Consider the following 18,142-nt stretch of genomic DNA (forward strand, 5'->3'; position numbering starts at 1 on the left):
TTTTTGCAAATATTTTCAACTGTGTTATTTTTTATGACAGTGTGTTCAATGCCAAAAGTCTCAAATATTAACTTGGGGCTTAGACAACTTGACTTTGTTATCCAGTACATTTACTTAATTAATCAGAATATCTTGGTGTATTAAATTACCTAAAGACCGCTAATTACAAATACTAGTAATTGCAGACTCCGTTATCATTGTTTATATGTAAACATATATCTCTTTACTGACTTTCAGATAAAGGAGATCAAAGTACATATTAATAAATGAAGTATCCCCACAGTCAATGTTGGAAATTTGGTATTATCTTTTGCCCTCATTTAGTTTAAGACTAATTAGGATTTTCACTAAAACATTGTTACTGAAATAGAATACCATATTTTAGAAAACTACACAGCATAGTTCAATACCAGTTACTGTTGTATCTATAAGTCCACATTCAGAAGAATCTTTTGCCACTATTCATTTAATCAAGAATGTCAATATTTAACTTTAATTTGCAAAAAGGACAGGAAACAATGCCATCTGAATGTATTGCTAATTATTGTAGTCTTACAAGAAGAGAGGCTACTGCGAGCTGTTTCAGTCAGTCTGCCAAAGTGTGTAAGGCGAGCAAGATTTGTGCCCAAAATGTTTCACAGTGTACTGCAGACGAGTTAACACAAATTACAACTTGTTCTGAGTTTTATCTAAAATCTGTGTCCAAGCGTCTATTCAGTGACAGTTTCCTATGATCGATTGTGAACTTTTAATTGACTTAATAAAATTTGTCAGTCTTCTAATAATTCCTTCTGCTGTGGCAATAGGACTGGACTGTGATATTTTCAAATTATACTACTGTGCACATGAGTTTTGGATTGGTTAGATTTCAGGAACAGTGATCTAAGAACATTAATCAGTGACTGTGTTAATTAAATGTCTGCCACATGTGAACTTATGTCACTTCATATTATTAGGTTATTGCACTCTAACAGTCTCAATGTAGAACATCTATCGAGTGTAGTATATGGCTAGCTGTTTTGGGAAATTAATGTATTTGGACTGAAAACCTGGTATGGACCACATCATTTAAAATAGCCTACATTAGACAGCCATTTTTCAGCCAGATTTAGTGGAAGTGCAGCTACTGGAGGCATATTAGCATAGAGAAATAAAGGCTATGCTTCAACATGGAGGAACATTCAACTGATGCAGCACTGTGAGAAAGCTACAAACTAGTACACATCTTTCTCGTTGGGTGTCTGCTCAGATAATGTCTGTTTGCCTTCAAAGAGTAGAGGTAAAGAAATTTGATAATATGCTTGTACGAGCAAAGGGTTTTTGGTGATATACACAATTGGTTTCAGATACGAAAAACCAAATACAGCAGGAAGGTCAGACTTTTGTTTCTTATTCACTTACAATTTATGAAATGACAGATGTAACAGACTATGCACAGCTTAAAATATTTGTGCTAGGTGTTGACCCAGAGGAGCTACTAGAAGTGACACCTACGGATTATACAATAACAGATTGTGACCTGTATGAGTCGGTGTGTGAATCCATTGAGAAAATCTGTTTGTCACCAGGGAACGAAGCCTGTCCCGTGACAGACTGCACCGCAAAAAGTGGTGAACTTGAGGTGTCGAGGTTGTGGTGCCCTGTGTGGTGAATTCTGTAAGGTCTCATAGTCTCAGTCCCCTCAGATTGAAAGACTTTTTGCTAGACATGGAAGCAGCAACATGTGTGGTATGTTAGCTTATCAGAGGCAAAGTTTTTGACGTATTCTTTGCGATTTGGAAGAAAATAACTTTGTTTATGGAAATGAAAGGAGAGATGTGGCCGTCACCAAATGATGAAAAATGTGAAATGAAGTTATCTTTTCTTCAATAATATTAAAATATATTTAAATAATTCAATGTCAGTTCAAAGGAAGGATCTAATTTTATCTCACATATTAAATAATAGTATAGGCATTATCTGATTATTTCATTGTTTCTTGGTAGAATATTTTACACATTATGAATGAAAAAGCACGACACTGGTGTAATGATCTGTAATATTTATTATTTTACCATCAGGCTTTTGGCTGTTGCACAATCTTCAGCTACAAAGATAAATGTGTGTGAGCCTGTGAAATTTTTGTTGATCAGAGGTTTTAAAATAGCGCAACTACAGGGTATTTCAGTTGGTTCCCAAAGATGACAATTGTTAATTTGGGACTAAAACAAGGATTATTTCAGTAAAATGAAGGTTAGGTAAAATACGAGGCACTTTAAATAATGAACTACATGACAAATTATGAATCATAAGTTGAACAATGTGTCGTAAAATTTGATGACATGTTCAAGAGGGTTACTAAACATGATATTCTTGCCCCTAAAAGGTCCAATATTACAAACAGGTGCACTACAACAAGTGAGACTTAACAGATAAATAAAATAATTGTTTACACAAAGCGCAACTTTAATACAGCAAGTGAAACTACAGTAACTGAAATAAAGAAAAAATCTGGCCCGTTAGTAGGACGGGTATTACAGATCTCAATGGGATTATTAGCAGTGTCCACAGTTAAAAGTGGTGAGTAAGGGAACTGTGTGTGATTATTCGGTACTAAGTTGTGCAAGTAGACATATGTTTATTAATTTCATTGTTTCAAGGTGGTTCATCTTCCTTCCTTCATGCATGATATGTAAGACTTCATGTCACAACTTTTAACTGTTGTCTTTTTTAAGCAGGTGGTCTGCATAAGTCGAGTCTACAACTCTCCAAATTTTATGGTAGCTTTCTAGCAGGTGGATGTTACCCTGCCAGACCGTTATACATCGAATTTGCAACTATTACAAGTGATTTAGAATATTCTGCTCTTTTTCCAAAGCTGACATGCTGTCTTTACCATTGGGGAATAAGTGACCAATAGTGTTGTGCACATAAAATGTTTTTTAGTTTATAGACTTACACTTTTTGGTGACATTCCGAGAGACTTTTCCTAAATATGGAACATTGCACCATTTATTAGGGTCCTGAGGTGATAGTTCAAGTGTATGTAACAAAGAGAGGAGACCTGCTGTTTTTGTTTTTGACGCATTATTGAGTCCACCAAGACAGGAGCGGATTTGTTTCTCTGTAATTCATTCACTTTGGAAGTTGTCATAGCTCATGAGGATGCATATTAGGCAATGTATAACTGAATTAAAGGCAGCATGTTTGTGGGTCACTTGGTGTTGAGAATTAGCAGGTATTACAATGTCATTTATAATAGGCTTCCTGGAAAGTAAGAATGTAATCACTGATATCTTATGGCTAGATGTAAATAATTTATAGAGTTACATCAAACTCGGTTGAATTTCATACTGTTGCACTTAAATTTTAGCTGCCTGAGGAATATTTGATGCTGCCTAGTAGTACATATCTATAAACGTAATACATCATCAACATACCTAAACCAGTATCCAACCTTGGAAGAGACAATGCTATTTTCCTAGAAATAGTTTTTCAGAATTGTCCATGATGATTTCTGGTAGGACGTTTAGGTGCTCATGAACAGGTATGTTAGTGAATAAGATGCTGACATAAAAAAAAAAGTATCTTGGCCTAGGGGAATTTATGAGCCTTCTTTCTTCTAAAGTAGACAATACATGCAAGCACAACTTGCACACACACGACCACTGAGGACGAATATGGCCTCAGTGACTACAGACAATTGGCATGTATGTGAGAGTTGTGTCTTGCATGAATGTGAATGTATGTGTGTGCATTATCTACTCTAGAAGAAGGCCTTTTGGCCAAAAGTTCATATTTGTTGTACCTGTCTGCGACTCAACATCTCCTCTATACAGTGAGTGCATTCTATCCTTTTCAGAATTTTGTCTGTGATATGTTTGACAGGGAAGTCGGTCATGCCATTGTGCATATTATGTACAAAAAGCAGAATGCTAAAATAAGGAAATTATTCGGTAGTAAACAACTTTCAGAATCAATTTGAAAGCTTAAGTCACAAAATGTGAGGCAAATCTTTTGGACTTTGAAACAACCACCATAAAATTCCATAAAGCAACTGGAAGCAATAAAAATAGATATTCTATGAATTAGGCGATGAATCTCCACTAAGTATATCGTAGCTCACGAACTGGAAAATTCTAATGACATTTCTGGTGTCCCATCACATAAGGAAAGTCAAGCTGTAAACAATTTCAATCGGAAAATGAGTTATAATAATGTTACAGCAACCACATCAAAGGAAGTACTCTTGTATTAACAAAAAAATATGACTACGTAAACAAAGTAGAATATTTCCTACACTCTTCCAACTTCCAGCAAATGCAGAAGAAAGGCCTACTATCTTATAACGATGAAGTAAAAAGTGTTATCAAGCTGTGTAAAAGTAGAATATCTAACTCTAGTACCCACTTTCGCAACAACTTGAAGCCTTTAACTTCCAGACTCCATAAAATTCATAAGGACAATATACCTATCCTCCCTGTAGTGTTTTCATTCTCAACTCATTATTACAAATTAACCAGAGAATTAAATGACCTCATCAAATCCAATTTTATGCCTAGATATGGTATTCTTAATTCAACTGACATAGTGAACAAGTTAAAAGATATCCAAATCCCCCTAGTGCCAAATTACTTTCTTTTTATGTCAGCAGCTTTTTCACTAATATACCTGTTCATGTGTGCCTGAAGACAGGTATTAGGAAAGAACAAACTACTGTATCCGCTGGCATAAAAGGTGCACCCCACTTATTAACACTTTTTGTAGGGAAAAAATTTCTCACTTAATACACCTATTGCAAACCTATTATTCCACATATATGTGCATGTATATCAAATATTTAGGCAATAAAAACAGAAGAAAGTTCTCACCTTTTAATTTTCATCCTCATATCCACAGAATTCATTCTCAGAGCTGAAGGAAAAAGTACTTGAAGTTGCTATATCAGAATCTGAATCGTCATTGAAACTATTCTCTGTGTGATACAGTGCATTATTGATTCCACACTTCTTACACAATTTAATCACTATTCCAGTTTTTATAGACTCCCAGGAAGCTTTGAGCCACAAATCTGAGCAATGCTGGGTCTCTTCATCCTTCCTGGCAGTACAGTTTCAAAATCTGTAGATTTCATCCATGTATTCTACTCCTTCATAAGTCCCTTAAATAGTCTATTGATACATACATCCGATGGTTGAATGGTTGAAGTAAACTAGTTAGCCCAGCAATACAGCTGACTGACTCTTCAATTCATGCAGTCTATTTTTAACATCTTCTGCTCTGTGAGAACGAAGCTGATCCCATACTAACAGGGCAGGCTTCTTCAGTAGGCCTCCAAGTTGCCTGGCCAGATTTATCCATCCACCTCATTTCTCCTCCATCCATCAGCCTTTATCATGCACATGGGCAAATATTCCCTTCGGCATTTGCTCCTTAGGAAGCCCTCTTTCTTTTAAAATATCAAAAGTGGCGCCCAGTTTTGTTCCATCAGCACAGCAGGATAAAATGACTGTGTAATGAGTCTTCTTGTGCCCTTGGAATGCACAGATCTGTTAGGAGGGACATCAAAGGTTAGCAGAGTCTCTCACGTTTCCAATTTGCGGAAGTTCAAACTTTCTCTTTCCCTTGCATCAGCGAGAAATCAATGAAATTCAACAATTTTTTCTTCGCACTCCACTGGCATCTTCTGTGACACATTTGTCTTGGTCCAACCGCAAAGCCAATCTCTCTTCATAAATTTTAACATCATGATGTTGATCCAGTAAACCTTTGTTAGTGGATATTGCTTTCACTCAATGAATTACAATTTTCGTAGAAACTGAAATTCCTGCTTGTCTGTTCTCTAAAATCCAAATATCGAGTTCTGCTTCAAGTTTTGATCATTTAAAAGTTCCACTTCTCAGATTATCTTTACCGTGAGGTACTTTCTTTAAAACATCTCCCTGATTCCGCCAAGTTCTTATCATTTTTTCAGTTGGGGGTGGCCTGAAATACCTTTCTGCAGGCCTGTTTCCATGCTCTTTAGTGTATGCATGGACCTGCAGCTTTAATGCAATAGTACAGCGATGTCATTTTTCATTCATAGTTTACAAATACAACCACAGTACAAGTACAACACAAGACGATCTCCACACTGAACACAAGAATAACTGAAGTCTGAACAAACGATAGAAAAACCGTTAACAACTATACAACTGGAATGCTCAAAATTCACAAGGAAGCTAACAATGAATTACTTCAAGCTGAACCATAGAAATTTTGAAGAAACGGAGCTTATAGGTACCTCTCTCAACTGCCTACTGACATATAGGACACATCTAGAATTCTTGACCTACTTTTGAAGGAAAAGAGTGCCCCTTATATGCCAGCAGGTATGGAAGTTAGGATGATATCACAACATGCATGTAGAAGAGTTTCTGAAGCTACAAAGAAATGCAGCTGAGATCAGGCACGTGTCTGGGTCAACATTACGACTTATCTCTGTCGTGGAAAGGATACAAACTGTAGTAATGTTCCAGTTTGATTCTCCAACACTGACGAACATTATCAATATTGTCACAACTTGGGATCTGACATCAAAAGCCACATCCACACCAGCCGTGCTGCACAAAACCGAGGACAGAAGTTCAGTGCAGCATGGCACATATAGGGTGGACTTCAAATTGTTCCACTCTGCACGTCAGTGAACAAGTTTCGTGCAGCATCAATACATCAAAGGAAATGTTTGGATGACATATCTCATTTTCCATTATTATTGACACACGCAGGCACAATGGAACATTGCTGTGCATCCACAAACATTCTGCGCTGTTCTGTGTTTTTTTTTTTTACACTGCACTTAGTGGTGTGTCATGTGTGGATATGGCTGAATATTTTGCCATTTGTGAATAAAACAGTGTGTCATCTTTCATAAATGTAATAAAATGTTAAATAGAATTGCTCTGTTAAACACATCATCAGCATAAAATACTATTAGTATCATGTCTGCTAAGTCAGTCTCCTCATTAGCAAGTATTATTGTGTATATAGTGGTGTAAAACCCTGTGCTATTTTGTCTTCTTGTACTGACTGGAGGAGAATTTCTATAGTTACACTGAACTTTTCATCTTTTACCTTTTTTGCTTAAGTTTAAATTTACAAAACACCTTCGAAAAATACACTTCAAATCCTGTATTACAGGCTTTTGACTCACCTATTAACCATGTACGACAATGAATTGAAATTATACTTTTGTTGAAACTTACACTGCTACACGCAAAATATGAAAAAAAAAAATAATTCTATAACAATATACATATTGTCTCTAAAACATGGAACTTATGTATGCTGTCAAAAAGTGATCATTTTATTCATAATCAAAAATGTTCAATTGCATAATCCAAAGACCTTAACAACTGAGATATTCTGTAGCTAATAAAGTTATTATAATTGACAACTTTATTTATATTTAGAGGTTATCTTCTTTTTGTCTACATTATTGACATTTATAATGCACATCTGAAAAGTGAATCTCATTAACTAAATACATTCCACTACCAACAAGGTGACAGAACAACTTTCAAAGTACAATCTGTACAATATTAGAAAAACAAAGAACCTGTACAACACAAAGCAATAGGAACTAGTAGTCAACCACATCAGTAATGAAATCCATTCTGCATGGAGTATATCATAAATAAATTACAGAAAGTAAAACATTGTCAACAAGATATTAAATAATATTTGCTTGTAACAATTATTTTTAACTAATAGGTGAAATGTTGTCTTTTCATATGGACATTGTTCACATGACTTTTTTCTGTACAATAAATTGTATGTGTTAACTGTAAATAAAAATGACTTCACTTGTAAAATTGCTCCTATCAGTGATACCAAAACCATATTCTATTTAACATATTTCAGACAACAATTTTACTGCTATGTTACTGTTATTATCCACCAAAACTAAAACAACCTGAAGGCAATCACTCATAATCATGACAAATATGCAGAATAAACACAAAAATTTTTCATCTTTCCTTTCGTCTTTGTCTCTCCGCCATGTATCACTTTGAAAGCTACAGTGCCATTATACATGCATGGACCCTGTGTAATGGCACATGGGGGGAAATGCCAGGCTGTGTTATAATTTCTTAGATTCCTGGGAAGCACTTCATTTCTTACAGCAACAGCTACAATTGCCTAGTCTGTATGACAAGTATAGTTTTGCATCGAATAATACATTCATTCTTATAAGTAAGTTATCTTAAGAACTGTAATTTGACAACAGTACAGAAAATTTAACATAATAATATGTGATTCTAAATAGCTTACAGCAAATCTGTCATGATTCTTTTGCAAATATAATTTAAAAGCATTTTCTTTCCACTACGCTACTGCAAATAAGGAGCTGCAATACTTGCATTAATGATGTAATTCTCAAAGAGAAAAGGATTTGAATCTACAGGTATACTTCTTTCTAGACCACACAGGAATATTTTATGAAGCTGGGTAGAGTCCCAATACAAACAAGACTGAAAACAGAAAAAAATATCGCTTAACAAAATTACAAATCAAACAGTAAACATACAAAATATTTTCATTGCGCTACAATCGACAAATGGGGATTCAAAGAAACTACAATATTTCATAAAGCAAAATAAACATTTTTGTGCAAAAATATATGTGTGAAACATGACATGACAGATACACTTATTTATTGCATATTTTATCTACTGACATCAGGTGATCTTTTATTAATACACTGTGAAACACATCACTACAGCCTAGGGGCATTTAGTAGGCTGCTGCAAGGCAAATGTAGTGTCTAATCAAATGTTTGTAGGAGATACACAGATATAAATGTTGTGAAATACTGCTAACAATAAGAGTAGATGTAAAAGTTGTTCTGTTTTAATATACAACTAATTAAATCAATGAATATCAGCCTTGAAGTCACTAATACCAAGATTATTCTCTGAAAGCCAAACAATTCCAACCATTTTAAAAGGTCACCATTCTACACCTAATGAAATAGTAGTATGTGAAAAAACCTACTGATGAGGTGGAATAAATTAGTATTTCGTTTAAAGGCACAGAGAGAAGAAAGATATGCTCATTGAACATAAGCTGCCTGATACAAAAATGATGGTAAATCACAATGCCAGATCTCTTCCTTATCTTCAGTGTGTCTATTGGCAGACAGCAACTAATTTAACGGTTAAATGAGATGGTCAAAAATGAAAGAAGACAGATAAAATTGTTACATTAACATAAACTGCGTATTAGGAAAACGGCTTTTGACTGTACGGAATTATTATTTTGTTGTTCAATACCTCAGAAGCAAAACAAATTAGAGTCAGAAAAAGATGAGAAGAACAATTAGATTAATCTACAGTAGTATCCAGCAGAATGGAAATCAATCTCTGTCTTTCATTTCCCAGGTGATCAGGGAATCTCTATTGAGAACACCTATATTTTAAGATAAAGGTAATGAGACACACTCGAAGTTTAACTTTAGAAAAGGTATGCTGTGCACCAACCAGGTTTCCTTACTCTTACTACACTCTTTACATTATAACGTCATATTCACAATAGTTCCACCAATTTATGATGTTGAGCATATTTCTGGTAATGTGCCAGTTCTGAAATCTTTATGCGTTTATTTTTATGTTGCATTCTATGCTACTGATAGCTCAAAAAGGTAGAAGAAGACTACATAGTGTCTGCCAACTGTCCTAGTATTGAGTACCACAGCAGTAGACACTTTCTAATGCATTAGTTTCTATCCAGAACATGCTAGGAAAATGAGATCCATACATAGTTCTCTCATGTGAAGGGCAGCAAATCTGCTTGAGAATGAAATATATACCAGCAGCGAAACAACAGGTGTTGCAATAATTGGAAGCACTAATATTTAAAAAATTAATAGTATCTGCACTCCTTTCCAACCCCCCCTACCCACCTCTCTCCAACAAAAGAATACTCAAGATCTACCCTTTCTTCATGTAATGAAAGAGGCATAAATTTTCATTAAAAAAATCAAGTTTTTAAACTATAAAATGTAAAAATCTTACATAACTAATTACATTAAAATAGGATATTATTATTAACTGAAAGATAAATATGTGAAAAATTGATAACATGAATTAAATTCGCTCCAGACTTGAGCGAATAAAAATTATTTACAGAAACTTTATTGGTGCTTGATGTCAAAGCCATAAAAGATAACTTCACAAAAGAATGTGTCAATATTTTTAATCTAATATAAATAAAACATAAAATATTGGCATTTTTTCTAGTCTGAAAAAGTATAAATTAATGCAACTCTCAAAATATCACTGTAATTTAATTGCTGTTCTCCAGAAATGCTACCAAATCCATGATAACCAGTGTAGACACACTGAGGAGCATTCAAATACCTAGTCTATTAAACACCTTTTTCCATGTAATCAGTTACGAACTCTGGTGCTTAGCAAAATCAAGACATTCTTTTCGGGATTCTATAAGCTGGAAAAATTATATGAATTATTTATGTTTACTGAATAGACTACACAATTATGGGCTTCATTTCCTCTCTCTCAAAAACCCACTCCTTACAAGAATGACCTTCATGCTATCAGAGACTACAATAAATATGTTTTAAAGAATTGTTCAAAATATTCTGAATAGTGTAATCCTACAGAAACCACAGGCATTTGCCAAATCAAGTTGTACCCTACACATCTATTTATTATATTAATTGAATGAGACATCTTTATGTTCAAATTATACCAGTGTTTGAATGAATAAATGTGGTTCTATACAATGTAAATTTGAAAAGACACATTACTGACGTATTGCTTAGTATGTTTTTAGTGCCTGAAACTTATTAACATCTGGCAAAAACTGTAATTACCCCATTTCCAATGACAGGGACTGACAATACTTACACACAATGACCAGTTAACTACTATTACTTATTTACCGCCTGCATCTCTAAACAAGGAATATACAAAAAGAACCAACTTCAGTACAAAAAGAAAATGTTCATTGAATAAGTTCTACAAAAACTGTAAAGACCAAAACTCTCTGTAACATCACAAATGAATAAATAAGTGTTAGATAAGTGTTATGAATCTCTAAGTAAATGAGAGATCTAGAGAAATTTATTAACCATACCTATATGATAATGAGTGTAACAGCCATAAATAAATATATATGTATATATATATTTTACACACCGTCAGTATCTTTCCAGAACAGATATTCTTACAAAACAAAAACTGAAGGCTTAAAATGTAGGAAATAAAATAAATATAAAAATACAAATTACACAAATAAATAAATAAAAGGCATCACTATCACCACCGCTACATAAAAAGTACTTTACTGCATTACTACTTATTGGATAACTATGCAGAACAACTGTTCAAAATATATGGATTTCAATAATACAAGCGGTTGCATAAACAAAAACCACAAGCTGGAAGTGCAACATAAACTAAGGACAGAGGGAACAACCTAAGCCACCATTACATTATACAGCTACAAGTTTGTATATTTATGAGCGAACCTCCTGTTCTATTGCTGCGTTAGCAGTAACAATGCTCTCAGCTGGCGCTGGACTTGGGACTAATGTAGTATCCTGAGGTGCATCGGCATACTGGTCAGTAACTGCAGTTGGGGTTGGTTCTTGGTCTTGCTCTGAAATCTGAATATCCTGCACTGGAGGTACTGTGACATCACCACCTGCACCAGGATCAGGCGCAACACCAATGTCACTGTCCCGTAAGCGGCCACGACCCTTCGACATTCCTTCTGGTGGCGGAACGATAGGAATAGCTGCACGCTGGCGTTTCTGGGCTACAGGCGGTGGCCGTGACATCACTTGTTCTTCTGTGCTATAATATGTGATTCCTTGGGCTTGGAAAAGCTCTGGCGGCTGGCCTGGAGCCTGTTGCAAATAATAAAAATATTACATCATCTACAAATAATCAGTAAACATTTATACACAAACAAGTGATCATTTTAATTTAATTTTCTAGCAACTGATAAACGGCTTATTTCCACAACTTATTGGTTATAGGAAAGGATCAGGTATGAACTATTGTTAGGAGTCACTCAGTAAGCAAACATCTTCGGCATGGCTATAATTTTTCTGGAAACCTGCCCTGAAGTGAGGTCTCCATGCAGCGCAAGGAAGGATGTGCTATCACACAGAGATTTGACATCCCCAATGAGAAGAACAGTTGATCACACATCTAGTATGACAATGTGATTTCTAGACTATGGTAATGAATGTAACTAAGACTTGCAAAGAAAGCAGTCAACACAGTAAAAATGTAAAAAATATTAACATACCATTTTATAGAGCTTTCGAAGGTGACTTAGTTGCCGCAACATGAGGAGTTTTATGAGAAATATTAATGAAGTTATCAATTATGAGAAATTGCTAATCAGCGAAAATACGTAGTTTACAAAGTCAGATCACTATACACTGCATTATCATTCTCTCTATAATTCTAATGACATGTCCACAAGGAACATAAAACAAGGACATTAATTACCTTACTGTTAATCATGCTAACTAAGACAAGTACAGGGAACTGGTGTAGGGCACTATTATTTCATTCTTTCCGTATTGCCTCAGATATTTTCAAGCAATTCTGAAGTTTTTTCATCTTTTCACATCCATAAATACTCTTTTCACTTTGACATTTGTCTCTTTTAGTTTAAATCCTATAATTTTCTTCTTCAGTTTCTTGAGATTTTATGTTTTGTTTTGCTGATCTTCCAATCTAACCTTTTTTTTTAATGATATCTGGAGTCCTATTTTTTGTGCTGTGTTTTGCAGGCTTGTTGTTGTTGTTGTTGTCTTCAGTCCTGAGACCGGTTTGATGCAGCTCGCCATGCTACCCTATCCTGTGCAAGCTTCTTCATCTCCCAGTACTTACTGCAACCTACATCCTTCTGAATCTGCTTAGTGTATTCATCTCTTGGTCTCCCCCTACGATTTTTACCCGCCCCACTTCCCTCCAAAGCTAAATTTGTGATCCCTTGATGCCTCAGAACATGTCCTACTAACCGGTCCCTCCTTTTTGTCAAGTTGTGCCACAAACTCATCTTCTCCTCAATACTTTTCAGTACCTCCTCATTAGTTACATGATCTATCCATCTAATCTTCAGCATTGTTCTGTAGCACCACATTTCGAAAGCCTTTATTCTCTTCTTGTATAAACTATTTATAGTCCATGTTTCACTTCCATACATGGCTACACTCCATACAAATACTTTCAGAAATGACTTCCTGACACTTAAATCTATACTCGATGTTAACAAATTTCTCTTCTTCAGAAACGCCTGCCTTGCCATTGCTCAGCATCACCCGACTTAATTTGACTACATTCCATTATCCTCGTTTTGCTTTTGTTGATGTTCATCTTATATCCTCCTTTCAAGACACTGCCCATTCCGTTCAACTGCTCTTCCAAGTCCTTTGCTGTCTCTGATAGAATTACAATGTCATCGGCGAACCTCAAAGTTTTTATTTCTTCTCCATGGATTTTAATACCTACTCCGTATTTCTTTTGTTTGATTTACTGTTTGCTCAATATACAGATTGAATAACATCGGGGACAGGCTACAACCCTGTCTCACTCCCTTCCCAACCACTGCTTCCCTTTGCAGGCTTATTATTTGATTTCTGGTTACTTTCATGTTATTAGCTAGTAACACAAAATCATCTGTGAATCCCAAGCAATTTAAGTTTATTTGATCTCTCCTGGTCACAATCTGTATTGCCATAGGATTTTTCTCGTACGTACCATTCTGTCATCAAGTATTCCAGAGCACAGGTGAAGAGTACTGGTGATAGACTATAATCCCATCTTAGCTCTTCTTTAATTTTAAATGGCTCAGACAGTTCTCCTCTGAATTTTGGGAGGGTTTATTTTATCATTTTAAAATCAGGGATGTAGTCAAAATTTTTTTTAATGTTTCTGATTTTGTAGATCCGTGAATACAATGACAGCTTTTCTGAAATCTACACAGGTTATGATTTCTCATTTTTTGACTTCTTTTGTAGATAACAATTACTAATTTTACAGTGATTATTTTTTCCAGATGTGTTCCCTGGGATGTGAATGCTCATTGGTAGTCTTTTAGCTCTTGTTCAAATTGAACTTTACAGCGACTGTACAGAATTCTTAACAATACTTCATATGTGCAATCCAAGAGGGAAATCCCTTGGTTGTTACTGGGATTAGTTTTTTCCTCCTTTTTTGTATAATGTAAGCAGTCCAATGTTCTGATTGTTCTTCAGATTTTCAGTGCAGCAGTGTAATATATCTTCGCTTGTTCTGTTGCACGTTTCAACAGTTCTGCAAATGTTTGATCTTCTCTTCATCCCTTGTTGGTCTTGAGCTCTCTCAAAGTTTTGCAGACTTCAAAGATTGTTGGTGGGTTTATATTTTCAGGTGGTGTTTTTATTGGGATTTCTGTGTTTATCTGAAGGGATGTGTCCTAATTCCCCCATTGCACAAATTAAGGCTACAACACAAATTTAAAGAACTATCTCCTTTCTGCAAGCTATAAGGGAATACAAAATTGTGTAAGCATGCCTCCTCCAAAGAGTTCTGAAGCAACTATCACAAAACTGGGGAATACCAAACGAGCTTCTGCACTAGTGAAAACTGTATTGAACAAATATTCAGTTTAAAAACAGGAACAGTTCGATCGTATTCTCCTTTGTGGATGGACTTAATGAAGGTGTGTGATTCAGTCAATAGGCAGTCCCTTCTTATCATCCTCAAAGAACAATGACTCCACCCAAAAACACTCAATTCATCAAACAAATACTAACCAATACAACCTCTATAGCAAAATTCATGGGTGTTGTGTCAGAACTATTGCTGATCAAAATCAATGTTCGGCAGGGAGTGGTCTGTCTCCTATCATCTTTAATCTGGTTTTGGGCCGTAATCTGAGTGTGGGAAAAAGAACTTAAAAACAAAACTATTGAAAACCTGTACAACCTGGTAGACGTAAAAGTGACATCCCAATTTCTTGTCCAACTTTCGCAAATGACCCAGCAATACTAGCAGACAATGAGATGACGGCAATTAAAAAGACAGAAACTCTCAAGCAATTGACTGAAAGAGTTGGCTTTCAAGTATTCCTCCAAATAACCGAGTACAGCTGATCAAAAGCTGATCACAAAATATGGACAAAGAGAGAAAGTTCAATACTTGTATTTGAGAGAAATCCTTGAATCTACAAGGCAGAGAGAAAATGGCACAAAAAATTTGAATGCAAAAGCTTAGGAGAGCTTACAGCACAATCTACTACACCTATAGTGAGAAACTTATGTCCATACACATGAAAATGAGGCACTATGATACAGTTACTAAACCTGAAGTCTTGTACGTTAGTGAAATTCTTCATTCCACAGAAAAGGTGATCTGGAAGATATCCTAAAAGGGCAATGCAAAATTCTGGAAGACATTCAGCCCCAGAAGAACAGAAGATGGTTTCAGATTATAATGCCAAAAAACAACCAAACAACTAATAAAATCTCACAACAGATGTCAGAAAAAGAAGACTGAAGTTTTATGGACATGTTACTGGCAATATGTATAATATGGCATTCTTCAGAATGCCTATGTAATGTATATGAAATGTCTAAAATTGAATGTCAAAATAAGAACAAGATTGATTTTTATACACTGACAAGGCATTGTATACTTAGCTGGATTTTCTCCTGGCAACGTATATAATACGCCAAATTCTGCCTTTTTCTTCCCCTCACCACTACTGTTTGTGGTGGTGTTCGGGTCTTTGTTTAACGGTTGCGAAGACAGCTTATTGTCGTACGACGTTCAACTAACACGCCACAGATATCACTATACTAGTTCTCCAGTGTATAGCATCTGGCTGAAGTTCCACAGATGCTCTCCTCTCATCCTACCCTGTTGTTCTTGTATCACCATGTCAGGAGAGAGTGTAGTCCTAAGACAGGAATCACGCCATGCTGACATGCAACAACGGTTCTGCGATGAATTATCTCAAGTAAGAGCCAATGCTACTAAAAACTGTGGTTTCCTAACCGAAACCAGTTACCAAAAGTTAGACTATGATGTGAGAAAGGCTAAGATGACCATGAAGAAGGAACAGCGGGACTATCATCTGCCGAAACACTATGACGTAATGATGGTCGAGAAAAAGACTTAGTTGGTCTAATCCGTTAGAGATGGTATGAGTGCTACTGAAACTTATGTTGTGAACTCCTAGTTATCTGACATACTCCATAAGGGCCATTTGGCTGTTGGTCATGGAAGGCAGGACAGGATGTTGGAAGAACTTTCGCCGAAGTATAAGAACATTACCCATATGATACTGAGCTGCACGTTCACCTCTGTGAGCCTTGGCAGAACAAGCAAGAAGGTTTTGTGTAGTCAAGCCAATGTTTTTTTCAGAATTCAGCCGCTGTTGTCAGGTTAATCTCATCGATTTTGAGTCCAATCCTGATATATATCACATGTTCTCTACTGCTTCCATGATGTGGGAGAAGCAGTGGACCACAAAACATACGATTTTCATCCACCAAACACTACTGGTATTCTCAGTGGGAAATGCAATATCCTGATTCTCCTACCAGGCCTGTTAGTTATAATGAAGAATTACCAGAACCAGTGACTCCTGAGAATGTAGTAGTGATTAAAGATGAATACTCCTGTAGGCTGTTTACCACATTGTTTGCAAATTCCCCAGACTGTAGCATCATTGGAGCATCAAGCAATGAAATTATGTCGATGAAATTGTAGGCTACTTCTTCTGCTCACTTTGATTTTAGAGCCCTGAGAACTACAAACATAGTGAGAAGATCTTGGTAGACCATTATAAACTTGTACACTCCTGCTTGGTCTCCTGTGTGTTCCTTGCTGCAAAACAAAACAGAAAATCTCAAGAATACAGCCTACAGGAGTATTGGTCCATCTTGAAGATTGACCATGGTAAGCCACACCACTCAAAGTCAGGGGTGCATCAAAAGAGCAAATCAGGACATTGAAAATACGCTGTGTACTTGGATGCAAGAAAAAAAGCTAGATGCTGAAGTGATGGACTGTGGTTTGTCGAACTTATGAAAAACAGAGCTTTTCATTCTGGGATTAACAAAATGCCATACGAAGGTCTGTTCAGTTGCAAAGCTAGAGTAAGTCTCTCGACATCGTCGTCTTATACAAAAAGTAGAGAGTGGGAAAGAGCTGGAAAAAAATAACAGAGAGGTCACAAACAACACAACAGCAGAAAGAAAGACTAGATGAATCAATGCAAGAGGCGCAGCTCCCTGCAGAAGACATAGATGAGAATGCAATCCATGATTGAGTAAACCAACACAGTGATGAAGGCATGATTATTGAAGAGCCTTCCATTTCTGTTGTCACCGAAGACCCCCTTTATATATATATATATATATATATATATATATATATATATATCACACGACAAAAGTGTGACCGAAACATTCATGCCATCTGTGCATTTCTCCTAAAGACAATGAGCATGACAAAGTAGAAGGTTATGGGGTTGTCATTTCATACAGTGTTTGCTTCACTATTGAGAACGCTATTGAAAGTAAAACGGAGTCAAAACTGAACCTTGAGGTTTAAGTCACGAAATGATAAGGATTATTACAAAAAAGTTCCTCCTGTGCCTTTTGGTACCAATGTGAAAGTTTTGAATCCCGATGTTGACAAAGGGCAGGGTGACTCATTCAATCTGTTTGCATTTGTGAACCACACAGAAAATAGCTTTTACCAACTTGGAACCACAGGAGGAATCTTGAAGCAACTCTTTTCAAGATCAGAATTCACTGTATGTACAAAGAACTCAATGAGAATTGAAGACGTTCCTGACCACAAAATAACTCTCCAATCTGCAGCTAATCAGTCCCCAGAAAGTGGCCAATGATCATGCAACATGAAATGCCAAAATATGATGCGCCTCTGTGTGAAAAAGAAAATTAAGTGCAATTGAAAATGTCATTCAAGCCTTCCCAGCTGCAACAAATGGGTCATGCCAGTTCTTCTTTGTGTTTTATTGGTTAACAACATTCTGTTCACATTCTTCAGAATTGAATGTACAAGATCAAATTGCCAATATTTAAAACAATCTTTTGTGAAGAAGAAAAGAGAGTACTTCAATC

At 35.9% G+C, this 18,142-nt stretch overlaps 1 protein-coding gene across 1 annotated transcript in view; it reads right to left on the reverse strand.

Annotated features, from left to right (window-relative positions):
• Positions 1 to 7,317: 7,317 nt before the first annotated feature.
• Positions 7,318 to 18,142, reverse strand: part of LOC124802854 (protein CASC3) — a 110,822-nt gene continuing 99,997 nt past the window's right edge. Inside the window, exons 9-10 of the mRNA XM_047263877.1 lie at positions 11,513 to 11,893; positions 7,318 to 8,492 (exon numbers count right to left, since the gene is read on the reverse strand). Coding sequence (XP_047119833.1) covers positions 8,352 to 8,492; positions 11,513 to 11,893 — 522 coding nt within the window. The 3' untranslated portion in view covers positions 7,318 to 8,351. The remainder of the gene's footprint in view (positions 8,493 to 11,512; positions 11,894 to 18,142) is intronic.

The sequence above is a fragment of the Schistocerca piceifrons genome, chromosome 6 (assembly GCF_021461385.2).
Source record: "Schistocerca piceifrons isolate TAMUIC-IGC-003096 chromosome 6, iqSchPice1.1, whole genome shotgun sequence".
NCBI lineage: Eukaryota > Metazoa > Arthropoda > Insecta > Orthoptera > Acrididae > Schistocerca > Schistocerca piceifrons.